We start from the raw sequence: 27,398 nt of genomic DNA on the forward strand, positions 1-27,398 counted from the left end.
CGCGCCGCAGCGCGAAACGCCTCAGAGGGAGGCCATGACCGGGAACTTAAAAAAAAAAAGGGGGTGGGGTGGGGGAGTGGGCGGGGCCTGGAGCGCGTCTGACGCGACGTCGCGGCAGTCTTGAGGGAGAGCGGGGTCACGTCCAACGACGTCCCCTCCACCCGCCCCCCCCTCTCCTCGCTCCCCCGGCACGTGACGCCTCCCCGCCCGCCCGCGCGCCTTCGGGGAGCCCGCGTCACGTGACCGGGAGGAGGGAGGCCATCTTGGTTACAAACACAAACAAGCGGCGAGAGGAGGAAGGAGCGCGAGACGCGGAGCCGCAGAGCCGTGGACGCCGTCGCGGCCTCTTTCTCCTCCTCCTCCTCCTCGCCCCCCCGGCCCGCCCCCGCCGCCGCGCCACCCCACCCACCCACCCACCCACCGGCGGGTAAGCTTCGCCGCGGGGGCCCTCCGTCGCCATGGGAACCGGGGCTCCCCCCCGCACCCCTCCCTCCCTCCCTCCCTGCCCGCCGGGCCCCGCGGGAGGAAGAGGCGTCCCCGGTCGCGCTGCCCGCCGCCGGCGCCCGGCCTGCCCGGCCTCCGCGCACGTGCCGCCCCGCGTGGCCCGTGGGAGCGGCCCGCCCCTCCCCCCGCGCCCCTTCCCCCCGGCGGGGGCGTGGCTTCCCCGGGGGGGCGCATTTCGGGGCTGGGGCCCTTGGGGGGGGCGCCCCCTCCTCCTGGCGCGGGGAGGGGGGCAAGCGGGGCTGCCCGGGCAGATTGGGGGGGGGCTTGAGGTTGCAGAACGGGGGTCCCCAGCTTTCCGGCCTTGAGGAGGAGGCGGGGTTGATTGGGGCCGAGAGGGAGGGACCCCCCCTTGCCTGCCCCCCCTTCCTAATAGACCCCCCCTGCATGCAGTTCGGGTTTTTGTGGGGGGGGGCTCTTTCCAGGTCACGTTTCGGGCCTTTGCTGCAAAGCGGGGTGGGGGGGTCTTTTTGGAAGAGGAGGACTTGCAAAAGGGGGGGAGACCCTGAAAAAAGGGAGCTTTTGTGGGTGTGTTGAAAGGATTGCAGGGACTGCTGTAACCTGGACTGGCGCTTCGTTTCAGCCTCCTGAAGGGGGTCCCTCTCGCCTTCTCTCCCCCGCGCTGACCTGGCTTCACCTGAGCAAAGTTTACCCTTTGGATGCCGCTCTGGGTCAGCCCTGGCCGAGGAGGGCGGAGATGTTGGCTTAGCGAAGGGAGGTCCAAAGGGCCTGGCTAATGATTGCCCTCCGGTCAGGGGCACGACCTGATTTTGAACGTGGTGGGTAAACATGGACCCTTGCGAGGGCTCCTCTGCAGCGGGAACCGTTAACCGGTGGGACGGAAGAAGTCGTGGCTGCTCCATCCCTGGAGGCTTTTCCAGAAGAGACTGGACGGCCACTTGTCTGGAATGGTATAGAGGGACTCCTCCTTGAGCAGGGGGTTCGACTAGGCCAGGGGTCCCCAACCCCCGGTCCGTGGACCGGTACCGGGCCACAGCATGCCGGCAGCCAGGCCACGCAAAGAAGCAAAGCCCCATCTGCGGGATGCAGGCAGCACACACAACCACACACTTTCCAGTCTGTTGGAAAACTTCTCTCCACGGAACCGGTCCCTGGTGCCCCAAAGGTTGGGGGCCTCTGGACTAGGCCACCCCCGAGGTCCCTTCCAGCTCTGCTCTGATTGATTGATTGATTGATGGGGAAAGGTTGAGTTGGTGGGTTGCTCTGTGTGTCTGTACTTAATCACAGCTAGCATTTCACCTGCACCTCCAAGGTTTCTCTTCCAACTCTATTACCTTTCTCAGGGTGTTAATGCAGTTTATCGGGTCGGCAGTGAGATTTGATTGTTCTGAAAACAGAATTTTCATACAGGAAGTATTAACGACTTAACGACCAAATTTCTGTAGCTAAGTGAGACAGTTAAGTGGGTTGTGCCTCGTTTTTAATGACCTGCCTTGCCACCGTTAAGTGAATTGCTGCAGCTGATAAGTTACTAGTAACCCGGTTGTTAAGTGAATCTGGCTCCCCTATTGACAGAATGTCGCAAAAGGGGATCACGTGGTCCCAGGACCCTGTGACCGTCATAAACACGAGTCAGTTGCCGAGCATTTTAATCACATGGCCACGGGGATGCTGCAATGATCGTGTGAAAAATGGTCAGAAGTCATTTTTTCCCCCAGTGCCGTTGTAACTTTGCATCGCCAGTAAACGAAGGACTATCTGTATGGCAGTGCTTTTTAAAAAAGTTTCGATTCTTTTGCATTTAACCTGCTGACTTTTATCCATCTCAGTTGTAAAGTCATACCTGAATAGGGACATGGATGCTTAAGGATCTGAGACTTTGCCCAGGGCTGGGGTCTTCCTCTGAGGAAGGCGGAAGGGGCTGGGATGGGGGGTGGGGGAGGAGTCCTTTGGGCCTCTCATTTACCTTTTAAGTACCAGGCAAAACCCACGTTACTTCTGCAACCTTTCCCTTCCTACCGCTTCGTTACACCCCTAATTCCCATGCACTTAAAATAGAAGGAATGGTTGTGCAAGTATTTATTTATTTTAAATACGCAGACACCCATCTTAAGCAACTCTGGGTGGCTCGCAACAACAATAAAACCGTAACTATAAAACAGTTATGAAGCATTAAAACCATAAAATGAGACAATGACAAAACCCTGTGCCTTAATCATCCTGTTGGGATGGCAGGTAGCAAGCTCCACCTGCCGTCTTACCATACTTTCTGTGGCAAGAAAGCAACATACTTTTTCTCTTCAATCCTATCCCAGCCCCTCAGTGAAGTTTCGGATCTTAATGGACTCCCAAAAGGGTTTGTGTGTATGTGGGGGTGTCTGTCGAATTACCAAGGAGAGAGAGTTTCACAACGGAGGGGCAGCCGTGGAAAAGATTGGCTTCCAACAAGATTTCACGGAGTGGAAATCCCTGTCCTGTCTGATTGAGTTTTGAACGGAAGGTCTATGCAAAAATGTTCAAAATCTGTTAATGTGGTGGATGCCTTCTTGGTTATACACGCTGAGCATTTTTTTTTTAGAAATAACCCTATTCCAGTAGGGTTATTTCTAAAAAAAAAAGTGTCCTTGGCTGGTGCTCAGGAATTGCTTTCAATATTTCACAATATCCAGTCTATGAAGAAGAAAACCAGATTACATACAAGGTTGTGGTTGGGAAAAAGGTATGGTGGTGGTTTGCAGAAAATCAGAAGTGGCTTTTATTTTAGAAAAGGCAACCAGGCTGATTTTTTTTGAGGAGGAGGAAGAAGAAAAATATATTTGGCTTCCTATCCGGGAAGCTTTATCGGTTGTATTTGATGCTGTGAGTGATGGAAGGAGAGATATTGACCGTTGAGATTACTTGGTTATTATTATATTATGTTATACTGTCTTACGTTATCAGTTGCCTTTTCTAAAATAAAAAAAAACACTTTTGTTGCAACTCCGATCTGGAGGACTGAGAATCTTCACAGATTAGCAGAATGTTGTGAGCGTATAACAGTTAGGAGGCTGAGGAGTATGGCAAGGTGACTTTGCTTTTTAATTGAATCCAGGTGTTGCCTAATTCTTTGGTATTTTGGGCTGTGAGGAGCCCTGCGTGTCTTCCAAAATTGTAAAAGTGGCAAGTGGCACCTGACTGGTTGTTGATAGGTGGAGATGTGCCGAAGGTCACCTGTTGCGAGGAGGAATTGAGCAGGAATCCTCCTGATCTGAAGGTGTTTGGCCCCAATTACCTGAGGCGGGGTGGCCGGCATTGGAGGAAGGAACGTTGAATTTCTTTCTCGATTTCACCAAGGGGTCCTGGCAGGGAGAACACGGTTTCTTTTTGACTCTCGGGTTGATGCGCTTCAGTGCTCAATCCACAAATGTGGCTTGAACCAGGAGGGACTCAAACACGCAGGTTATGCATTTTTGTTTTTTTTAAAGTTCAGTCAGGTAAATCTGTTGTAAGAATTTAAGAACTAGGCCAGTGAGGAGCAGAAGTTGCCTAATGGGAAGAAGGGCGGCTTGGGTGGCTGAGGGTGGGCTTTCAATAACCCAGAGCCCCAGAGGTGAACATGCTTGGAGCTGGCCAGAGGGACTTTCAAACATAACAGCAATTATTATTTATTAAACTTGTAGGTTAGATGCTGGGGTGGGCAGCTGTGGCCCCTTTACTACGACCCGTGGACTTCCGCTCACAAAGATGCCAACGGTGGTGAATCTTGGGGTTTAATGCTGAGAGAAGTGTGACATTGCAGCAGGCTGCCCTCCTTGACAGATTTACAGTCGCTTCGGTTGTAGACCTAGGAGCTGATAGGTTTTTCCAGAGCAAAAGACTCCGCAGCCTACTTTACAAACCATTTGCGCCTGGGGCATTCCTCACAGTGCATTTCTAGAGTAGGAGCTCCTAACCCAGGGGTCTTCAAACATGGCCCTTTTAGGACTTGTGGGCTTCAACTCCCAGAATTCCTCAGCCAGCGTGCCTGGCTGAGGAATTCTGGGAGTTGAAGTCCACAAGTCCTAAAAGGGCCACGTTTGAAGACCCGTGCCCTAACAGGTTCAGTCTGCACCATAGAGCACAACCTTAGCCACTTTAAGGCTTGTGGACTTCAACTCCCAGAATTCCCTAGCCAGCCATGCCGAAGGACCTAACTGGGAGACTTGTTTCTCTGGGACAGCCCCTTGGATATGTCATGTCCCCTCTCAGCCTTCACTGCTTTAAGCTACACATGCCATGTTCCTTCAGGCACTTTTTGTAAGTAAAAGTGTACTCCCCCCCCCCCTGCAACAACTTGGTTACAGCAATTTGTGTTCCAGCCCCAGGGTTAATATTTTCCCTGTATGAATGACCCCCACATTTGGCTCCCTGAGGAAGGCTGCCGATTGGAGTCACCCTCTTGAAATTCAAGGGGAGCGACGCTCGCCACGTTCTTCTAGAAAAATAAGCCTGGATCGTTCGTGGGGTTCGAAAAATCCTGGGTTGTCTTGCTTAGCTAGGATGGTGCCGTCTGCAGGATGCTGTGGGCGTTGAGTTGTGGGTGCTCTGTCCCTGGAGGTTTTCAAAAATAGGACAACAGTTTGACCGGGGTGATATGCGATCTCCTCCTGCCTTGTGCAGGGGGTTGGACTAGAAGACCTCTGAGGTCCCCTCCGGTTGTATGACACTGTGTTCTGTGTTCTCATCTTTGCTCCTGGTCTTCCCTTCGAGTTGGCGTGCTGCAGTTCAGTCTGCAGAGATTAAGACAAGATCCTGATGTTCTGACTGGGGGACTAGGAATTGTGGAGTACAGCTGGTCCTCAACTTACGGCCATTCGTTTAGTGACATTCGAAGTTATAATGGCACTGAAAAAGTGACTGGTGACCGTTCTGCACACTTAACAACCGCTGCAGCAATCCCTGTGGTCGTGTGATCAAAATTCAGACGCTGGGCAACTGACTCGTATTTACGACGGTTGCAGCATCCCGGGGGGGTGTCACGTGATCCCCTCTTGCGACCTTCTGACCCAACAAAATCAACGGGGAAGCCAGATTCACTTAACAACCGGGTTACTAACTTACCAGCTGCAGCGATTCGTTGAACAACTGGGGCAAGAAAGGTGGTGAAGCGGGGTGAAACTCACTTCAAAGGGGTCTTGCTTGGCAGTGGAAATTTTGGGCTGAGTTGTGGTCAAACTGAGGGTTGAGGGTTAGCTGCACTGGAGAATTGCAGAGGCCTTGTCTATCACCTAGAAATCTGATTTCTCTAGAGTTCAGAATTGTGTCCAACATGTCCTATGTATAAATATGCCAAATAAAAGAGACGTAAAAGTGGGACCCTTTTTTGTAGATGTGACAAGCATTAGAGCAGGGGTTTTCAAACTTGGCCCTTTTGTGACTTGTGGACTTCAACTCCCAGAATTCCTCAGCCAGCGTGAGGGAACTATGACCCTTTCATGACTTGTGGACTTCAACTCCCAGAATTCCTCAGCCAGCATGAGGGGACTCTGACCCTATTATTACTTGTGAACTTTAACTCCCAGAATTCCTCAGCCAGCATTAGGGAACTGGCCCTTTTATGACTTGTGGACTTCAACTCCCAGAATTGCTCAGTCAGAGTGCCTGAGGTCCAGGTAAAGCAGACATGTCAAACACAAGGCCCGGGGGCCAGATCTGGCCCGCGAAGTGGTTTCATGCGGCCCGTGAAGCCATCCTGGAAACAGGGAGGGAACGGCCCCCACTGCCTTGGCCCTGGCCCAGAGACCCTCCACCTGCCAGAGACCCTCAGATCTGTCCCACTCCTGCCCAGGCCCCCATAGGCACCCTTGATGTGAACGACGTAGAGCTGGCCACGCCCACCCAGTAGGCCATACACACTTTAGCCACGCCCACCCAGTAGGCCATGCCCACCCGAGCCACACCCACCCGGCCCCCTGAGGGCAACCGCAATGCTGATGCGGCCCTCAATGAAATTGAGTTTGACACCCCTGAGGTAAAGTATGTCAGGATGTTTCCCCAATCTACTAAATGAGTAGTTAACTTTTTTCAAAGGTTTAGCTCAGGGGTCTTCAAACTTGGCCCTTTTAGGACCTGTGGACTTCAGCTCCCAGAATTCCACAAGTCCTAAAAGGGCCAAGTTTGAAGACCCCTGAGCTAAAACTTTGAAAAAAGTTAACTACTCGTTTAGTAGATTGGGGAAACATCCTGACATACTTTATCTGGACCTCAGCAAAGGTTTTGACAGATTGTCTCGGAATAGACTTCTTCATAAAAGGGCAAAATAGGGGCTAGGTGACACCACAGCTGCAGTCAGTTGATAGAAAACGGAAGATCCCCCTTAACGTGCTGGCTGGGGAATTCTGGGAATTGAAGTCCGCAAGTCTTAAACCTGCCGAGGTTGAGTGACACTGTTCTAGAGGAGAGGTCCTCAAACTTTTGAGCACCAGGGACCGGTTCCGTGGAGAGAGGTTTTTCTGCAGACTGGAGGGTGCGTGGTTTCGTGTACTGCCTGCATCCCACGGATGGGGCTTTGCTGGGTTTGCGCGGACCACTTGCTGGCAAGCCGCGGACCGGTGCCGATCCACAGACCAGGGGCTGGGGACTTCCGTTCTAGAGCAGACATGTCCAACTCGCGACGTCACATGACGTCACGCGACGCATCAGAGCTTTTTTCCCATTGCCGGCAATGGGGTGGGCGCGGTTTCGTTGCGACGCATCCGGCCCGCGGGCCAGCAGTTTGACACCCCTGTTCTAGAGTATCTTCACTCCGAATGTAAGTATGGCGTCCGCCTCTTTTGCTGAAGGCTTCCTTCGTTATCCTGCCCGTATCGTGCCCTGTCCTGGGATGGTCCCCTTGCCATCTTTGCAGCCCCCAGAACCGCTGCCGATGGCCTGCTGGGCAACAGAACGTTCTTCCTGCTTTTACCAATCCTGGCGGGGCCCAGACTTTTCTGGCAGCGGAAGCAGAATGGTTAGAGCAGGCGGGAAGACAGCGCTGTGGGTTGGGAGGAGAAGACGGTGGCAGTCGGGACCTCTGGCTCCTGGTCCCGAGCTCCAGGAGGAAAATCTCGGGAGGCCTGCAGAGGAAGTTGCGCAACTTCTTGCTTTTGGAATGAGGGGGCAGGACTTGGGGCTGACCTTCCTGGCAAGCGCTGCGTGGGGACCGGTGCCCCCTTTGGCCACGCAGTGGGAGGCGGAGGGGCTCCAGCTGTGGGGAGTTGGCTGAGCTGCTGTTTCGTGAGATTTTTAAATTCCTCTGGGGCTCCCGGCACGTTGCTCCAGTTAACAGGACGGCCGTGGCACACAGACACGTGCTGCTTCACAGCCGCCCCCCCCAAGCGGTTGACAGAGTCGGTGTTATTTGCCCCCCAACACTTGGGGTCGCCTCGGAAGGACGGCAGGCCGAGTCTATCCTTGAGCCCAGTCAGGATCGAGCAGAGTCAGCCTGCAACGCTGCGTTCTGACCCCTGCGGCGCCACAGCTCTGAATAACAAGAGTCGGAAGGGACCTTGGAGGTCTTCTAGTCCAACCCCCCGCTCAGGCAGCAAACTCTATATAACCTTTCAGACAAACGGCGGCCCAGTCTCTTCTTAAAAATCTCCAGCGATGGGGCAGGTCGTTCCGCTGGCTAATTGTTCTCACTGTCGGGAGGCTCCCGTTCTCCAGGTGCCGCTGCTGCAAGGCTCAAGGTTTTGCAAACGGTGGCCTAGCAACCGCCTTGCTTTCGTGCCCGAGGCGGAACTCGAACTCGCAGCCTCCCGCTTTCTAGCTGGGGCCTTAACCCCTGGACCAGCCTGCCTCTCTTTGGTTCTGCTTTGATGGAAAAGTTGGCGCCAGAGAGAGGTGGCGTATCGTATTCCGGGTAGTGGCCCTGTAACGTCTCGTGTGCTAACCGGGTCCCCCTCCGGCCACTTTCTGGGGCTGCTCTGGAGAGACCGGGCGGTGGGGGTCTGCCTCCGCTCTCACCTGCCACCCCGGGGGGGCTCCCCCGGCTGAGGTGCTGCGGGGGCCGGCCGGCCTGCAGGACGGAGCCCGTCTGTCATTTTAACTCGGGCCTCTCCTCTTTTCCAGAGTGTTCCTCGGACGGGAGTGGAGCCGCTGGGCTTCGTCCTTGGGGGGGGGGGCAAGCCAAACCACTTTCTTCTCCGGCCACCCCGGGCTCCGGAAGCCGCATCGGTGGGACTGTGCCGGCTCAGGGAGGAGGAGGAGGAGGCTGACCCTCCCTCCCTCCCTCCCCCCCCTCCCTCCTCCCGCCAGCCTGCTTGCCCTCCTCCTGCCAAGGGGCAGCAGTGGTGCACGGGCTCTGCCAGGTGAGTGCCCGGATGACAGGGGTCATTTCCACCCAGAAGTGGCTTCTCTCCCGGGATCTGGTCCTTCCCCCTCCACCCGGGCTGCAGGGGGGGGGCACCCAGCGATAGGAAAGACCCCAGGAAGCTCGTTTGGCACATGGAAAGACAGGCGGGCCTCAGTTGAGCCCAAAATTGTGAAGTGAAGCAGTCGTTAAGTAAATGTTGTCCCGTTTTACGACCTTTCTTGCCACGGTTGTTAAGTGAACCGCCGCAGTTGATAAGTTAGTCACACGGTCGTTAAGTGAATACGGCTCCCCCCGTTGACTCTGGTTGCCAGAAGGCCGCAAAAGGGGATCACGTGGCCGTCGTTAATACGAGTCCGTTGCCAGGCGTCTTAATAACAATCTTCATTGTCGTTTTTGACTGTGGGCGCAACGGCACAGAGTTTTGATCAGGTGACCCTGGGGATGCCGCAGTGGTCGTTAAGTGTGAAAAACGGGGTCATTTCTTTTAGTGCCCTTGTGACTTCGAACCGTCGCTAAATGGACTGCTGTAAGTTGAGGACCCGCCAAACCGAGAAGCTGTGGAGGGTGGGGGCTGACCCTGAAGCAGGCTGGAGGCGGCCCTCCCCGCCCGTAGGATGAACCCCAGTGACCTTTTATCTTGGGGGGGGGGAACAAGCCTGATTTATTTCGGTCTTTCTATCTTGCTTTCCCCCCCCCTTGAGATAAGTTCCACGTTTGGTCGCTGGCAGGTTAAAAATAGCCCTGGAAATAAAAAGGATCATAAAAGGGTTATCAGCAAGGTGAGGCTCTGGTGACGCTCCTGGTGCCACCCTGGCCTCGGGACAGTTGCCTAAATTGCGTGTCCCTTGCCTGAAACAAAAATACATGAACCTTTGGGCGCCTTGCAGGTGGCTGACGGGCGTCTGCCTCTCCTCTTGGGCCCAGAGGGCACCTGCAGGCTGGGCTGGCGCAAGGCGGGGCAGCAGGCAAACCTTGCTTTGCTCAGGTCCTGCCCCGCCTATCTGGCAGCTCCAGGTTGGCATCGGCGTGAAGGCATCGCCCATTGGTGCCCTTTCCTCTTGTAGGTCCTTGAGGCTTTCCTAACACACACACCCCCAAGCCGGAGGGAGAGACTGACAGCCGGTCTTTAAGGTACGTGGAGAGGGCACCCTTCCCCAAGAGCGGCATTTTGCGCCAACTGACCCGTGGATCGTCCCCTCCTGCCTGGGCCATGAGTCCGCCCCACTTTTCCTCCCTCGAGAAACGGGGCGCAGCAGTAGCCACCTCTGCCTTTCAGTTGAAGAGCCGTTCCTTGGGCGGCCTTTGGCGCTTGGCGGTCTCCCAGGGCGTTGGGGACGAGAGCGGAGGTGGTTGCGGCCGGCCGGAGAGCAGCCCCAGGACGGGAGGATGGCAGCCGAGATGCTGACCTTCGGGCCGGAATGGTGAGTGGGGCAGGGAAGGGCCAGCCCTACCGCAAGAGGGCAGGGGGCCGGGGGGGCAGACCCCTGTCCTGGAACGGCCACTTCAGGCTGCTCTGGGCGGTGCTGAGGGCCTCGTCCGCGCGGGATCCAGTGGGAGTCGGTCCCCAGGGCCAAAGTATTATCCTTCCCAGCTTTTGGGACGACTAAGGGAAAAGTCCCCCGAGGCGTCCGAAAGCTCAGAAGATAGAGCTTCCAGTCCCGTTGACCAACCCAGACTGGATCCCGCAACAGGATCCCAGGGCATGTAGATCCGCCTTCCTTCAGTTTAGGAATCCAGGCCTCTCCTCTTTCCCTCTTCTGTTAACTGGCCGGGAGCCCCGAGTCCCAGAAGGGGCCTCCCCCCACCCCCCACCCCGGTCCTCCAGCCTGACCTGACCCTTCTTGACCTCCCCCCGTGCCGGGTTGCCCCTTGCTGGCAGGCTGCCAGGCCCCGGGGTGGGCCACTCTAACCGGCCACCATCCCCTCCTCTCCTCTGCTCTCACCTGGGCCTTCTCCTCCCCCAGGCTCCGCGCACTCTCCAGTGGGGGCAGCGTGGCTTCCCCGCCGTCCTCCCCCGCCATGCCAAAGTACAAACTAGCCGAGTACCGATACGGCCGGGAAGAGATGCTAGCACTTTACGTCAAAGACAATAAGGTGAGCCTGGACGCCCTGGCAGCTGGCCGGAGGTGCTCGGGGACCGGGCCGGGCTGGCCTTGGGGAGCCTGGCTCTGGCCCGGCTGCAGGAGAGATGACAACACACCCACGAGGAAGCCGGTGCGAAGCGCACGCACACTGTCGCCAGGCGGACACAGAGGGACCCGCTGCTCTTGTCCTCTCGGTCGGGGTCTCCGAACCAGGCAATGTTACAACGTGCGGACCTCAACTCCCAGAATGAGGAATCCTGGGAGTTAAAGTCCACACATCGTAACGTTGCCCGGTTCAGAGGCCTCTGCTCTCGGTCACACGAGGCCACTGTTCTTCTCCGCCCGGACAGGTCCCTGACGAAATGCAAGACAGGGAATTTTCCGCCATCCTGGAGGAGGACCCCCTGCAGCCCCTGGCCTTGGTCCCGTTGACGGAAGAAGAGCAGGTGAGGCGTCCGTGGGACGGCCGGGAGGACGCGATGGCCTCACCTTGCTCTCTCACCTCTTTCTCTTCCTTGTCCCTTCAGAGGAACTTCTCCATGTCGGTGAACAGCGTGGCTGTGCTGCGGCTGATGGGGAAGGGGGCTGGGGTGGCCCCGGCAGGGGTCTCGCGCGGGAGAGGCAGCACGCGGAGCCGAGGTAAGGAGACTTTCGGGGGGGCGGCAGACCATGAGGGTTTGGGCCCCAGCTCCCTTTCCATCAGGGGTGATGGGCGGCTTCGGTGACATCTCTCCTGTCCCCCCCCTCCCCAAAACAAGCAGGCCGCGGGCGAGGCGAGAGCGGCTTTTACCAAAGAAGCATTGAGGAGACGGAAGGTGGCGCCTTTGGCCGGGGCGGCCTCCGTGAGATCCACCGCAGCCAGAGTTGGGATGACCGGTGCGTAGGAGGGCAGGGCTTTGGGGGCAGGGGGGCTGAGGTGGTGGGGCCTGCCTGCCTGTTCCCCACCCTGACCCCCTCTTTTTCTCACAGAGGGGATCGGCGTTTTGAGAAGCCCATCCGGCGGGAAGGAGGTACGTGCGGCAGGCACCCCGTCCTCCAAGCAGGCCGCAGAGAGGGGGTCCCGCTGGGGCGGAGGGGGAGGCAGCTGTCCCTGCAAAGCGGGTGGGTGGGTGGGTTGACGGCCGCTCTCTTTCCCAGCCCGGGCCCCGTTTGAGGAGGGGGCTCCCTCCACCCGCAAAGACTTTGCCCGCTCGGATAGCGACAACTGGCGCACACTGCGCGAGGAGCACGAGGAGGAGGAAGAGGGCGGTGGCGGTGGCAGTGTGGGAACCGGGTCGGGAGGAAGCTGGCGGCAGAGCGGGGTATCCCGGCGAGAAAGTGAGCGCTGGCGGTCGGCCAGCCCAGGTGAGTTGCCTGTGGGCCTGGCTCCAAAGGGAGGGGGCTGGAGTGGGGCCCTCCGACTAATACAGGCCGTCCTTGACTTACAGTGCTTCGTTTAGTGACCGTTCAGAGTTGCAACAGCACCAAAAAAAACCTGATTTATGACCTTTTCACTCTAAACAACCGTTGCAACTTCCCTGGGGTCCCATGGCCAAAATTCAGACGGTTCATATTGATGATGGTCGCAGCGTCCTGGGGGAGTCCCGCGACCCCTTTTGGCAACCTTTGGACAAGCAGAGTCAACGGGGGGAACCGGATTCAGTTAATCCCATTGCTAACCAAACAGCTGCAGCGATTCGCTTTACAACGGTGGCCAGGAAGCATCCCAAAATGGGGCGAAACCCACTTAACCGCCTCGCTTAGCAAGAGGAATGGGCTGGATTGTGGCCGTAAGCCGAGGACCCGCCCGCAGCCTCGACCTCTCCTTGCCTTCCCCTCAGATGGGGGGCCTCGCTCGGCCGGGTGGCGAGAGCACGGCGGGGACGGGCGTCGGCGGAAGTTTGACTTCGATTTCCGGGAACGGGAGGAGGAGCTGCCACCGCGCGGAGGGCGCCGCCACCGGCAGAGCAGCGAGAGCTTCGAGGAGGAGAAGGACGGCCTGCCCGAGTGGTGCCTGGAGGACGAGACGGAGGAGATGGGGACCTTCGACTCCTCGGGGGCCTTCATGTCCCTCAAAGTAGGTGCTACTCCCCCCTGGCCCCCTCTCCCGGTCCCCGCAGCCCCCTGGAAAGGGAGGCCTCCGCATTGTGCCTCCCCCTGGCTTGGAGGTGCCGGCTGGGCAGCACCCAGAGCTTTGACGGTGCCGCGGAAAACTCAGATCAATCAGAATCGAAAGAGAGCTAGAAGGGTCCCTGGAGGTCCTGTAGTCCAACCCTCTGCTGAAACAGGAGACCCTTGATGAGGGGTCTTCCAACTTTGCCCTTTTATGACTCCTGGACTTCAACTCCCAGAATTCCCCAGCCATCATACTCCCTGTGGCCCTGCTTACTCTCTTACAATCCCTTCCTCTCCAATCTCTCCGCTTTAAAGGATAGGTGGAAAAAAAACAGGCATGGCTGGCCGGGGAATTCTGGGAGTTGAAGTCCACAAGTCATCAGAGGGCCAAGTTTGAAGACCCCTGCCCTAGACCATATCAGACAAATGGCTGCCCAGTCTCTTAAAAGCCTTCCGGTGGCAAGCATTTCCCATGGTTAATTGTCCTCACTGTCAGGAAGTTTCTCCTTAGTTCCAGGGGGCTTCTCTCCTTGATGAGTTTCCACCAGTTTCTCGGCTTGCCTTCTGGTGCTTTGGAGAACAAGTGGACCCCCTCAAATACTGGAGGACTGCTATCACGTCCTCCCACCCCTCAGCCCCCCCCAGTCCTCATAGATGTGGGTGTGGAACTCCCCCCAAAGGGGCTGGGGGAGCGGGCAGGTCGGAGGGTGTCTTGTGCCAAGGCCTTCCCAGGCTCCCCTTGTCGCCCTTGTGCAGAAAGGCCCCAAGGAGCTGGTTTTGGAGGAGCAGGAACTGAGTTTCCAGCCGCTGCCGGAAGAGGAGGAGGAGGAGGAGGAGGAGGAGAGGCCGGAGGAGCAGCTGCCCGAGCCCAAGGAGGGGAACCCCAGGACCAGCAGAGAGGTTCCCCTCAGCCCCACCGCCCTGGCAGAGAGAGGTGAGGGCAGGGCACACGGACGGGGCTGGAGGAGTGGGTCGGGCAGACACAGCCACCGGGCTTTGGAAGCTGAGACCTTTCCCCCCCCCAGATGCAAAGGAGCCCGGGCCAGGCCCAGAGCAGAAGAAGCTGCCTGCTCCCCCGGGCACCCCCTGGCAGCCCAGCCCCCCGTTCGGCCCTCTTGCCACCCCCAGCGCCGCCAGCGACTGCGAGAGCATCGGACCGGGGAACTCTTCCAAAGCCGAGAAGCTGGCACTGCTGCCCTCTGGCAACCCCGAGGTGGAAGCGGGGGACGGTAGGTGGCCCTGGCAAGGGTGGGGGCGGGTGGGGCTGAGTGGGCACCGCCTCTCCTGCCCACAGGAGGAGCTGGCGTAGGTTGGGCAAGGGTCCCTGGAGCCAGGGGCAGGGGGGCGAGGGACAGGGCAGGGGAAGCCCCTGGCTTGACGCCCTCTTGTATCTTACTCTGCACCTGCCCAGGGGACCCGGGCCCTCTCGGCTGCCCTGCCCAGCCCGGCCAGGCCGTCGTCTCTCCGCTCCCCGCGGCCCCCTCTGCTGCTTCTGCCGCCGAGTTCACAGTGGGCGACAACGAGGACGAGGATGGGATGAAGCACCTGCAACAGGTAAGGAGGCTCTCCCGCCCTCTGTGTGTGTGTGTGTGTGTGTGTGTCAGAGGGATTTGCCAGCTGTGCCAGGAGGAGGAGCCTTCGCCTGGTGGGTCCACCTGGGGGTGCCGGGGGGGGGGAGCTGGGCGGGGGGGGGGCAAGGCATCCTAAGCCACCCGGAGTCACCTTGCAAGGGAGACGGGCGGAGTAGAAATTACGCTAAATTAAAGAATTAACACAATAGAATGAAAAAGAAAAGAATAAGGCCTGGAAGGAGAGATCTCAGAGATCAGGGCGGGGGGGGAGGGGTCACGATCGCTTCCTGCCGTCTGGGGGGGGCCAAGAGCACTCTTCATCCCTTGTGTAGATTACAGGTGGTCCTCCACTTATGGCCCGAAAGTTATGTTACTCCAGAAGTTTGTTAAGCGAGTTTTGTCCCATTTTTCCACTTTCCTTGCCTCATCTGTTAAGCGGATCACTGTTGTTAAGTTGTTGTTAAGTTGTTAAGTGGATCCAGCTTCCCTCATTGACTCTGCTTGTCGGAAGGTCACAAAGGGGGATCACATCTCTCTCTCTCTCTCTCTCTCACACACACACACACACACACACCCCAGGACACTGCAAACCATCCTAAGTACGTGTCGGTTGCCGAGCTTCTGAGTTTTGACGACGTGACCCTGCGGAAGCTGCGACGGTGGTAGACGGTGGTTAAGGGTGAAAAATGGTCCTCCCCTTTTTGTTTTGATTTGATTTGATTTGATTAAATTTATATGCCGCCCTTCTCCCTGAGGACTCAGGGCGGCTCACAACCCTAAAAATTAAAAAACATAAAGTAAAAAAATTAAAAAAGAATTAAACAATAAATGTAATAGATACGTGACAATTTAACTCAATAAAAGCCAAATTTAAAAAACATAGTCAGTCCAGGCCCGCTTGTTGGAACAACCAGGTCTTCAGGTCACGGTGGGAGGAACGAAGGTCAGGGGCCGTCCACAGCTCCGTGGGTAGCTCATTCCAGAGTGTCGGCGTGCCCACAGAGAAGGCTCTCCCTCTGGGGGTCGCCAGCCGGCATTTCCTGGCCGACGGCACCCTGAGGAGGTGCTTAGCAGTAGCCTTCATTCTATGTATATGCCTGCTTATTAGGGCTTTCACACACACCCCAAGCGGCATTATTACAAAGTCAGCTTAATTGCCCCCAACAATCTGGGTCCTCATTTTACCTACCTGGGAAGGATGGAAGGCTGAGTCAACCTTGAGCCTGGTGGGACTCGAACCTGCACTAATTGCAGGCAGGCAGGTATCTCACAATGAAATTAAGTGCTGTCCACAGCGCACGCTACTCACAAGTAAAAACAAGTAAAAACATGCACTATATAAAGACATCCTTCACATTCTGTTCACCCTTGCCCTCCCCTGGATATTGCACTTCAGTGTTGCACCATACAGTGGTATTTAATACGGTTACAGCTCTGGGATAAAAACTATTTTTCAGCCTATTTGTCTGTCTTTTTATTATCCTGGACCGTCTGCCAGACGGTAACAGTTCAAAAAAAAGAATGTCCGGGGTGAGGTGAGTCTTAAGAATGTTTTGAGCTTTCCTAAGAGAGTGGGAACTGTACAGTTCGTCCAAGGGGAGGAGGAGAGGGCAGCGAATAATCCTCTGGGTGATGGTGATGACCCTCCGGAGCGCTTTCCTATCTGCAAACCACACACCAATGCGATAGGCTAGAACAGAGGTCCCCAACCTTTTGGGCACCAGAGACCTGTTCCGTGGGGAGAAGTTTTTCCAACGGACCGGAGAGTGCGTGGTTTTGTGTGCTGCCTGCGTCCCGCGGATGGGGCTTTGCTTGTTTGTGTGGACTGGTTGCTGGCCTGCTGTGGCCCGAGGGTTGGGGACCCCTGGGTTAGAATGCTCTGGAGCAACGGAAGAAGGTCCCCAGCAGTTTTTCATTCAGTTGTTCTTTCCTGAGAAGTCTCAAGAAATTCAACCTCCGCTGGGCCTTCTTAACCACTGCTGTGATGTGAGCACTCCAGGTCAGGGCCTCATTTACGGTGACACCTAAAGCTAAAGCTGGGCACCCGCTACACACGGTCCCTGCTGGCGATCAGAGGCTGTTCCCAACTCATCCACAGCCAAGGGAGATCAGCCCCCCCCCCGAGCCTCGTCCTGGCGGCCTCTGTCCCGTGAGGCAGCCTCGGCCTCGGCGGCCCTAATCCCACCCCTCGTCCCCTTCTGCCTCCAGGAAGCGGAGAAGATGGTGGCCTCCCTGCAGGACAGCTCGCTGGAAGAGGAGCACTTCGGCCAGGCCATCGCTGAGCACCGCAACACGGCCGCCGCCTTGCCCCTCTCCCACGAAGCAGCCATGAAGTGGTTCTACAAGGACCCCCAGGGGGAGATCCAAGGTGCGCCCCGCCCTCCTTGAGCCCAGGGGCGGGGGGTCGGAGAGAGTTGGCATCAGTCGGACTTAACTCACGTGGGCCCTTTCTCTCTCCCCCCCCCAAACCAGGACCCTTTACCACCCAAGAGATGGCCGAATGGTTCCAGGCGGGCTACTTCACCATGTCGCTCTTGGTGAAGCGGGGCTGCGACGAGGGCTTCCAGCCCCTCGGAGAAGTGATCAAGATGTGGGGAAGAGTGCCTTTCGCGCCCGGTCCATCCCCTCCACCGTTACTGGTGAGCACGGGCTGCGGGGAGGGCTGGGCAGGAGCAGCTGGGCACCTGGCCTGCTTTCCTAGGTTCTCCCATTTGGCAGCGTTACATCAGGGGTGGGCTTCAACTCCCAGAATCCCCCCAGCCATCAAAGGTTTGCCAGAATTCGACATGAACAGGACAAGAACAAATTTGGCCGGACTGTTGCAATTTTTTTGATAAGGGGTAACTCTTAGTAGAGGATGGGAATGCGTTAAATTTAATATATCTTGACTTCAGCAAAGTGGGGAAAAAGCTTGCTAGGGAATTCTGGGAGTTGAAGTCCACAGGTTTTGTTACAAGTGGCCAAGGTTGGACACCCCCGCTGTAAAGTTCCTTAAAAAAAACAAAACCAGGACAGCCAAGGAAGGTCAATTCCCAGTGGTCTGCTAGATTCCATTAGGGGTCTCCAAATTTGGCCCCTTTAAGGCTCCAAATTTGGCCCCTTTAAGGCTTATGGAGGCCAACTCCCAGAATTCTCCAGCCAGCTAGCCAGCGCTGACTAGAATCCAGCATGGATTACGGCCAGAGCAAATGCGGCTAGACTACTTGTCGCGTTTTTCGCTAGTGTAATTTTCTTAATAGACGGTGGGAATGCGGTAGATGTAATGTATCTTGACTTCAGCAAAGCGTAAAAAGAGCCGCCTGGGGGATTCTGGGAGTTGAAGTCCACAAGTCTTCAAGTTGCAAGGTTGGACACCCCTGGTCGATGCGGCGTGCTCTTCGTTGAAGCCCTTCGGGGCCATTCTGGGGGGGGGCTCGGCGCCCCCTTGGTTAAGGGCAGTCCTTCCCTCCTTCCCCCCACATCTGCTCAGAGCCCGAGGAGGGGCGTTAAAGACCCCTGCCCTCCCTTTCAGCCTCTCCCTGGGCTTTTGGCGGGGAGGGTCCTGTCTTGGCTGACCTCTCGCCTCCCCAGGGGAACATGGACCAGGAGCGCCTGAAGAAGCAGCAGGAGCTGGCGGCCGCCGCCATCTACCAGCAGCTCCAGCACCAGCAGCTGCTTCAGCTCGTCAACAGGTAGGCCACGCCGCTTCCCCTGGGGCTGCCCCGGCTGGGCCAGGGCGAGCAGAGGCGTCCGCAGCAGGCGGGACCTTCCCGGGGGGGGTCTCCGCCTGGGGCCCCCGCCTGGCTACTCCGCCTTGGTCTTGCAGCCGGCAATACGCCCAGTGTGCCGTCCAGCAGAAGGCGGCCTCGGGGGATCTGGCCCAGCAGCAGCAGCTCAGCACCTTCCTGCAGCAGCTGCAGGCGCTCAAGCCCAGGTGAGGCCTCTGCGCCCCCCACCCCACCCCCTCACCCAGGCGGACTCGGAGCCGGGCAGAGGCCCCGAGGGTGGCTTGCAATTGAGGGACGGGACGGGGCTGGAGGGTGGGTACACTTGGGGAGCCCGGGCAGCTTTTACTCCCCCCACCTCGTCTTGCTTCTCTTGCAGAGCTGGGGAGCAGGCCCTGATCCCCTCCATGAACCGATCCATATCTGTGCCAGACACTGGGTCCCTCTGGGACACACATACCTCAGCCTCACCGCAAGCAGGTCGCTGACGGGCGGGGGCGGGGGGAACCTCCATGTGTGTGTGTGTGTGTGAGTGTGTGTGTGTGTCCCGGGATCAAGGTCGGGCAAGGCCCCAAGCAGCCAGGGCTGGAATCCAGAGTCCCCATCTGGAAACCCCTGGCTTGGCCCAGCAGGGCCAGGATCCGGAAGGAAGGAAGGCAGGCTGCTGGGCTTTGTGGTCTTCTGGATAGAGTCCTCCTCTCCCCGTGGGTGGCAGAGCCCAGTCCCCGGAGGGGGGCAGAGGGAAGTGGGGGTCAGGAGGAAAGCTCTCCCTCTTTCTTTCTTTTGCTTTCACTTTCACTTTCACTTTCTCTCGCTTTCTTTTCCTTTGTCTCTTTCGCTTTCTATCTCTCTCACTTTCTTCTGACTTTTATCTCTCTCTCTCTCTCTCTCTCTCTCTCTCTCCTCCCCCTCCCCCTCCCTCCCCAGTCTGGGGTCCCTTCTTGTCTAACCTTCATTTTCTCTTCCAGGCGGTGAAGCCAGTTTGTGGGATATTCCAATTAATTCTTCAACTCAGGGTCCGATCTTGGAACAACTTCAACTACAACATAAAGTAAGTTGACCCCCCCCAAGAGTGGCCCTAAGAAGGGGGCAGCCGGGAGGGCCCCCCCGTGACCCGCTCTGTCCCCGTCTCCTCCAGCTGCAAGAGCGCCGAGGGGCCGAACTCAGGGCTAAGCGGGACGAGGACGAACGCAAGCGACGGGAGGAGGAAGAACTCTACCGGCGCAAGCAGGCAAGGGCAAGTGCCGGGCGGCCCCACGGCCGAGAGGGAGGGAGGTAGAGGAGGGAGGGGCGCCTGGGGTTGCGGCCGGCCTTGGCCCATTCCGGCCCGGGGGGGGCGAATGGGGTGAAGAACTGGGCGCCATCACGCCTGGGGGAGGGAGATACCTGTAAAGGAGAAGGGTTCAAATGAGGGGTCCTTGCTGCGTTCTGGGCTGGGTGGTTTCCCCGCAGACGTTTCGTGACCCAGCCAGGGAATGCCGTCAGGGCTGGAAGGGGGGGGGGGGGCTTCGTTCCCAGTTGACGTCCTGCTGGCTTGCCCTGGGAGGTCTGGCAGTTCCTCCGTGGTTTACTCAGTTGTTGGTCTGATGTTCATTTTCCTCCGGCGGGGAGCGGTTGTGGTCTTTCCCTTCCCTTTTGGGAGGGTTGATTGCCTCTTTTGCGTGGCACGTAGGCCTCCTTTGCGCCGGTGGGTCTGTTGAGGGCTAATTTGGCCAAGAGCGCCGACACGGGCAGGGCAAGACCCCGGAAGGTGCAACCGAGAGTGCCAACCTCGCTCCTTCCTAGCACGGATGACGCTCCCTAGCCGGGCCATGAAACGTCTGCGAGGAACACACACACCCCGGCTCAGAGAGCAGCGAGGGCCCCTCGGGAAGAGGCTGGTGGCGGCTTCCTTGGGGAGGGGGCCGGGGGAGGGGGTCTGCCTGGCCATGAGCAGTGTGGCCTTCCTCCCTCCAGCTGCCCTCCTCTTCCTCCTGGGGCCAGCAGTCTGTCAACGCCTCCTCTGGGCAGAGCAGCTTCAGCCTGGCCGACCTGCAGAAGCTGGGAGACGCTCGGGCCTGCCGGGAGCTGCGAGAGGAGGTGAGCCCCCCCCGCCAGTCTTCCCCCCTCACCCCTCCCCACTCCAGGGGCCTCGGGCAAAGGGAGGGCGAGTGCCGGATGCCAACCGCCCTGCCTGTCTCCCTTCCTCCCTCCCTCCCCCCCCAGTGCCGGCACCAGGAGATGTTGCTAAAGCTCCTCCAGCAGCAGCAGCAGCAGCAGAGCACGCAGCCCCTCTGGGGGGGGCTGGCCAAGCAGAGCCCCTCCCTGAAGGCCCTGCTGGAGTTGCAGCAGGAGAGCGAGAGGCACCTGCAGAAGCCGGCCCAGCCCCCCCGGGCCCAGCAGCGAGCGGTGAGCGGCCCCCGGCACCCCCTCTGCCCTCTGGACAAGCAGGCTGGCTTTCCGGGAGGGGGAGGACAATCCCAAGTCTCCTGGCTTGCTCGCGCCCCCCCCCCTGTGCTCCTGCCTGCACCCCCCCCAGATCAAGTGGCGCAGGGAGCGCTGCCTGGGGGTCTTGAGGGGGACGGAGGTGGTTTACCGCTGGGCTTCCTGCTGTAGGGGTGCCAGGGTTCCCCTCGGCTTTTTTGTCTCCGTTCCCCCACCCCCCCTCGCAAATGGCCAGGAGAGATGGCGGCTGATGCTCCCCAGACGCTCTTGGTGACCCATTTCTCTTTCCTCCCCGGCTCTGCCTGCTAGCATGGCGGACACGGTCTGAGCAGCCTGCCCTCTCAGTGGGCTTCGGAGGCAGGTTCGCTGTGGGGCAGCCACGACAAGGCCGGCCCACTCGGCCTCTGGGAGGACAGCATGAAGGGCCCCGGCCCCCTGGCCCGCAGCCTGGGCTTGAGGAACAGCCGGAGCAGCCCCTCGTTAGGGTGAGTCGGCCTCGGGGATGCCCGGGGGGGCGCCCAAGGGGCCGAGCTGCCCCCCCTTACACACACACACTCATCCTCACTCTCTCCCTCTCTCGTGGGCCCAGGGACACGTACTCGGTCTCCAGGGGGCAGAGCAGGAAGAAAACGGACGAGGAGGAGAAGCTGCTGAAGCTGCTGCAGGGCATCCACAAGCCTCAGCAGGACGGCTTCACCCAGTGGTGCGAGCAGATGCTGCACGCCCTCAACGCTTCCAGCAGCCTGGATGGTACGTCGGGGTGGGGGGCCTCAGGCAGGGCGCCCTTGCAGCTGGGCAGGGTGGGGGGTTAGGGCCAGGCGAGTAGGGAGGGGGGGATCCCCTGGGCAGGCTCGGTCTGCCTCCCCAAGGAAGGGGGCCGGTGTAGCCAGTAGCTGTCCCATGTCCCCCAGTGCCCACCGTGGTAGCTTTCCTGAAGGAGATGGAGTCGCCCTACGACGTCCATGACTGCATCCGCTCCTACCTGGGAGACACCCTGGAAGCCAAAGAGTTTGCAAAACAGTTCCTAGAGCGCCGTGCCAAACAGAGAGCCAATCAGCAGCGGCAGCAGCAGCAGGTACGGGGCACCGGCCACGGGGCCAAAGGGGTGGGGGATCCCAGCCATGCTTCATCGTTGGCAGCCGTTGGTTTCGGCTCTGCCAGGCCTTAAGCGAGTGTTGCAGGAGGCCGTCCCTGCCCCCTCGGCCGGTCTCCGGGCGTGGGCCTTCCCCGCCCTCCCTCCCCTTGGCCCTGAGGCCGGCACCCGAACGGTCCCAGGATGCCAGGCCTCGCCACGTTGCAGCTGCCCCCCCTTGACACCCCCTTGTAGGAGGCCTCGTGGCTCAGCTCCAGCAGCCTGCAGTCGCTCTTCCAGGCGAACCACAGCCCCAAACCGCCATCCTTCGAGAACAGCCAAGCCGTGAAGATCAAGAGGCGCCCGGTGATGCTGCACGCAGACCCCAGCATCCTGGGTGAGTGAGCCTGGAGGGGAGGGGAGGGGAGGGGAAGAAGGTGGCTGCTTCTTTCGGGGAATTGGGAGGGGGCTGCTTGGGAGGAGGGGGTGGCAGCCTGGCCCTGTGGGACCGGCTTTTCCTTCCTCAGGACGGCCCAGCCGGCCGCGGGACAATCCAGCAGTTCAGTTCGATTCTTTAAAATAGTTAAAAATTCGTTTTACTTTGTGTCGTCCGCCTGTTCGTTTTGTCCCTGCTTTGGCAGCCTTCCTCTGACAGCTCTTTCCCACGGTTTCTCCGGCGTTAGCGCGACTCTCGTCCCGCGGCAAGTCGCCCCGTGGCGGAGTTGTGGCAGACCCTTCCCTCCTTCCTTGCAGGCTACGCTCTTCATGGCGCCTCCAGCGAGCTGGAAACGGTGGAGGACTATTGAGCCCCTCCCTCCTCCAGCCGTGGGACCCCCGTCGTCCTCCCTGCCGCTGCTGCCTTGATCCCACCCATTTCAGTTCCGGCTGAGTGTGCACTGCTGGGGGGGGGCCCCGGGGCAGGTTTGGGGCCGTCCGGGCCCCCGGCGAGGGAGCGCGTGGGTCATCAATCAGACCGGAAGGCTGTTGCGCACTTCATTCCTTAAAAAAGCACCTTAAAACAACACCCTTTTTCTGCCATGCACTTTATCGGAACTTTTTTTTGTTGTTTTTTTTTACAATGACTTCTTGTTACAAATTGAGAAGAAGAAAAAAAGGAAAAAAAAATTTTTTGAAATTGTGGAAGAATTTTTTTTTAAAAAAAAAGCTTAAAAACTACAAAAAAAAGTTTATCTTTAAAAAAAACACTTATTTTTCACGTGGGGATATGTTTAAAAATGTGAATGGTAATTTCACAGAAGCTTGATATAAAAAAAAAGATTTATAAAAGAAAAAAAAACTTGAAGAAATGCACTTAGAAAAAGGATTTTTTTTTAAAAAAAATTGTTTGCATAGAGAACAGATGTAAATACTCTTCAGACTCTTTGATCCGCACAGTATATTTTCTCTTACGAAGAGGCCATTTTATAAGACGTTTCTTTTGGTTTCGTTGAATTTTTTTTTTAAGAAGATTGCACAAAAAAAATGCCTCCCACCTCGTTTTCCTTTTCTCCACCCCACCCTGGACATAACAGTTTTGTATTGTGTTTGATTTAAAAAAAAATAGAAAAAAAAGACTGCAAAACGAGGAATATACACTACTGTTGAAGTGGGTTGCTCCTCCAGAAGCTGCTTTCTTCTCCAAGCTGATCCCGGATTCCGTCGTCTCCTCCTGGATCTCCAGGATCTGTGGCAGAGCCCCCTCCTTCCCTCCCTCTCCCCAGCGGTCAGTTCCTCATCCGTCCGTCCGCCCTTCCACGGAGATGGTCACGGCCTCTTGCCTGCCCGCACTGCTCAGCGGGCAGTTCTTCTCCAGCGGCGTGGATGCACTTTTTCGAGCAAAGGAAAACAGGTGCCGAATGTTGGGGGTCTCCACACTTCTCCAGCCCCCTCCCCATTTCGTGCACGGATGAGAATCGTGAACCGTGTGTTCTGGCGGGTGCCCTGCCCGCGGCATCGACAACTGGAGTACTCGGTGCACCCAAAGCCAAATTTGAATGTATCCTACTTGGGTGACGCTTTTGGCTCCAGGCCTCCCTTCTTTCCCTCCCTCCCTCCCCCCCCCAGTTGTCAGCGATGGTGCTGGACACAACTCTTGATGTGTGAGTGTGGGACTGTTTTTTGAAACAAGCTGGAGAGAGACGTGATGTTCATAGCACATTCTCCGTTACCCGGGGGCTGCGTCCCAATGTGCTTTTTTGTCTACGTGTGTGCGGCACGCACGCACAAGCACCTGCTCGATTTTTTGGTTTGCTTGCAAGGACCTTTTTCGCCTACAATCCATCCTGAGTCCTGGGGGGGGGTCGGCTGCCTGGACACAGCGTACTTGGAATACGTGGAGGGTTGCGTACGCTGCCTGGCAACCCTGCCGCCCTCCGAGGGCTTGACGGACCAGATTGTGCCCTGCAGCCATGTGGTCGTCTTTTTCGTGGACCCCACCCCGTTCCCCCCCTGCACCTGCCTGCCAAGATTTTCCCCCTTGCAAAGGCAAGAGGACACGGAAAGCCTTCTGGAAGTGACCCATGGCATCTTGTGACAGTGTGTGTGTGTGTGGGGGGGAGATAGGATCTGCTCCCCTGGAAACGCGTCTCACAAAACACTGAGCGGCAAGGAGGACTCTGGGGTGCCAGGTGCCGCTTGCTTTCCTGCGGTGCGTTTTGAGTAGGGGGGCAGGGGGGGGGAAATGGGGCACCCGAACCAACCCACTCTTGACTGCAGCAGGACGGAAAGCCCGCCTGGTTGTGACCAAATGCCGAAAGAAAGACGTGTTTGGGGTTTTCTGCCTTATGCCAAGCCAGGTAAGACTCCAAACCGGGACTGATGGATTGTGTGTGCGTCTGTGTGCGTGTGTGTGCGTGTGTGTGCACATCTGCAAGAGAATTCAGTGATTTTTGTAACTAATACTGTGATGCTTGGAGGGTTCCTGGTGCGCCGGTAGAGTCTGTGGGAGCGCTGGCCCCTCGCCACCCCGGGCCTTTGCAGTATTGAGACCCTTGGGGGTCACTGTCCTCAGCCTGCCCCTCCAACCGGGGCGGGTGTGAGCTGGGGCTGGGCACCCTCCTGCAGCACTCGCTGGGGGCTCAGCGTGGCATCCGCTTGCCGTGGACATCCGTGGGACGCACCGCCTGCCAGAATGTATGCGCAAAATCGCTTCTCCGCCTGCCTTTGGGCTGGGAGCTGCCTCTTGACTTGGAGTGCCCCCCCCATCTCTGGCTTTGCTTGCAAATTGGGGAGGGTCCTCCCCTTCTTGCTGCCCCCCCCTTTATTTTCTTTGCACCAAACATTGCGGAGGGATGTGAATTGAAATCTAATCCTAAGACCTTTTGCTTTTTGTTTGTGTTAATCAAGGTACGGGAAAAGTTTACAAAACAGGCTGATTGTTTTTCGTGGGTATGCGTGTCCCTATCCTGGGAAGGGGGAACCCCCCCCCCAGCCCTGGAAGATGGTTGTTTTGAGGGAGGGAGGGGGGTCCCTTCCCCTTTTGTCATAGAAACCTCTTGTGTGCCCTTCTCTTTTTCAGCCTCTGAATCGCGTCGGGATTTTCTCCCGTGAAACCGAACAAAAATGGGAAACTTGTGTGTGCAATTCTGCCTTACTAGTTTTCGAGGAAAAATAACGGGGGGGGGGGGGAACAGCGTGAAGTTTTGTTTTCAGTATTATATAGCTTTTTTAATATAAGAAAATTAGCAATAAGGAGGGAATGTTTCAACGAGAATTGTTGTAGCACATGCAAAAGCAAGGATGGGGAGAAGGGAGGAAAAGGGGGCTCCTGCCCACGTCCAGTGGGGAGGGGGAGCTTATCTGGCTGCTGGAACGGAGGCCCGCTTTCACACACACACACACACACACACACACACACACACACACCCCTTGACTTTCGGCTCCCATGCTCCACAGCCAGCAGCATCCGAGTCGGAGCCAGTCTTGAGTATTAGTACTACTGCTGCCAGTTTCAGACAACGCGTAAGGTTTTTTCTTCCTGTAGCAATTATTTTTCCTCTGTTGAAATATTTTTGTGAGGGGGGGGCAACCAGTTATGGAATGTGACTATGAATGTATACATGTGTCTGTCTCGGTCCCTTTTCGCAACCGTTGGGAGGGTTGTGGGGGGGGGCTTCGGGGGGGTGGGTGGGTGGGAGGGAGGAGTGTTTTAATTTTGAGCTTGGTGTACGCCAGAACAAATAATAGCTCCCGTGCATGTCCAGTTGGAAACAGCTACAGCAAGTGAAGAAGGCTCTTAAAACGCTATGCAGCCGTCGTGCGCTCTCCGGCTCATCCCTCTCGGGGGGGGCTCTTACTGGGGGTTCCTCAGAGGGAAAACCTCGATGCAGCCCCCTCCCCAGGCTCCTGGAGAAGTGACGGGCTCCCCCAGTCCTTTTGCTCGTTCCAAAACTTCCTGACAACTTTTTGTGTTTTTCTGATGCCTTAAAACTGTACCCACAAACTTCTTTGGAGGGGCAGACCGGGGGGGTCCGCCCGAGGACCACTTGGCGAGGAAGACCAGGGAAGCCGGACCGAGGCCAGCAGGCGAGATGCCCCCAGAGTCGGGAAGGTGGCCTGGGAGCCTCAACTGGACGCCTGCCCACATCGACGGCGGCAGCAACGGGAGCCTGGCCCTTGCCCTCCCTGGCGCCCCACGTGGGGAGGGCCCTGCCGGCTCGGCCGCCCACTCTGGCCACCATCTACCTCCCCGCTGCGGCCGCTGTCCCCCCAAAGGCAGGCGAGGCCTGGACACTGTTGCGGTCTTTCCTTCCCAAGTGTTACGAGAAACTGTGATGGAGGTGCGAGGCCCGGGGGTCTCTTAGCTCCCACTGAGAGTGGAAAGATGTTTACAGACTTCACCTTTTCCCGGAGCGAATGGCAGGGCCCGGGAGAGGGGCCCCACCTTTCCCTGTCTCTCGGGTGCCGAATGTTTCCCTATGGACCACCTGCCAGAAAGACTTGAGGGGGGTGCCCCCCCATCTCCACCCCGGCTGCCTATGGGACTTGGCTCTTCTGCCAGAAGACAAAGCCGCAGCCGGACTGGCCAAATCTGACTGCGAGGTGCAGACGGGGGGCGGGCCTGCTGCAGCCCTTCCTCCTCCTGGGTGTGGGGGGCACCCACATGCCTGCCGAGGAGGGGCCAGCCAGAGCCAGTCTACTCCTGCGCCTTAAACTGGGGACGGGGGTGTGTATGTTGTGTCTGCTGGTTGCGCGCAAGACGGCTTTGCTCTCTTAAGCTGCATAGAGACTGTTTGGCTTTCGCTGGGGGCAGACCCTCCGAAGGGGGCGTGATGCTAAACCCCCCTCCCCTTCTGTACATATCTTCCCACTTGCCGCGTGTTTTGTAAATGGTTTTTCGTCCCTCCCTCTGCTTTGCCTGTCTGCAAGGAAATAAAAGCTTAGCTGTTGTGGAATTACCTGGACTTTTTCACTCCCCTCCTTCCCCCCCCCCCCAGATAAAGGTCATCCTCAACTCAAAACTGTTTACTGACCGTTTGATGTTACGACGGCACTGAAAAAGTGACTGATCGTTTTGCACACTGTTGCGGCATCCCTGCGGTCACACAATCAAAATTGGGACGCTTGGCAACTGACTCATGCTTACGACGGTCGCAGTGTCCAAGGGGGATCATGTGATCCCCTTTTGCAACCTTCTGACCGGTAAGGTCAAGGGGGTGGAAAGCCAGATTCGCTTAG

General features: G+C 57.6%; 1 protein-coding gene across 1 annotated transcript; it reads left to right on the top strand.

Moving 5' to 3' along the window:
- The first annotated feature begins 288 nt into the window (after window positions 1–288).
- Window positions 289–27,118, top strand: GIGYF1 (GRB10 interacting GYF protein 1). The gene is made up of 28 exons (XM_083376850.1): window positions 289–427; window positions 8,530–8,768; window positions 9,838–9,904; window positions 10,050–10,194; window positions 10,738–10,867; window positions 11,208–11,303; window positions 11,385–11,496; window positions 11,619–11,733; window positions 11,827–11,867; window positions 11,995–12,201; window positions 12,678–12,913; window positions 13,708–13,885; window positions 13,977–14,180; window positions 14,363–14,505; window positions 16,731–16,890; window positions 16,995–17,161; window positions 18,093–18,193; window positions 18,328–18,435; window positions 18,606–18,706; window positions 19,195–19,277; window positions 19,365–19,457; window positions 20,183–20,305; window positions 20,432–20,614; window positions 20,960–21,135; window positions 21,240–21,400; window positions 21,562–21,725; window positions 21,978–22,119; window positions 22,476–27,118. Exons 4-28 carry the CDS (start codon window positions 10,160–10,162, stop codon window positions 22,526–22,528), a joined length of 3,312 nt encoding a protein of 1,103 aa, XP_083232976.1. The 5' UTR covers window positions 289–427; window positions 8,530–8,768; window positions 9,838–9,904; window positions 10,050–10,159; the 3' UTR covers window positions 22,529–27,118.
- The last annotated feature ends 280 nt before the right edge of the window (window positions 27,119–27,398 follow it).

The sequence above is a fragment of the Vipera ursinii genome, assembly GCF_947247035.1.
Source record: "Vipera ursinii genome assembly, chromosome: Z".
Taxonomy (NCBI): Eukaryota; Metazoa; Chordata; class Lepidosauria; order Squamata; family Viperidae; genus Vipera; species Vipera ursinii.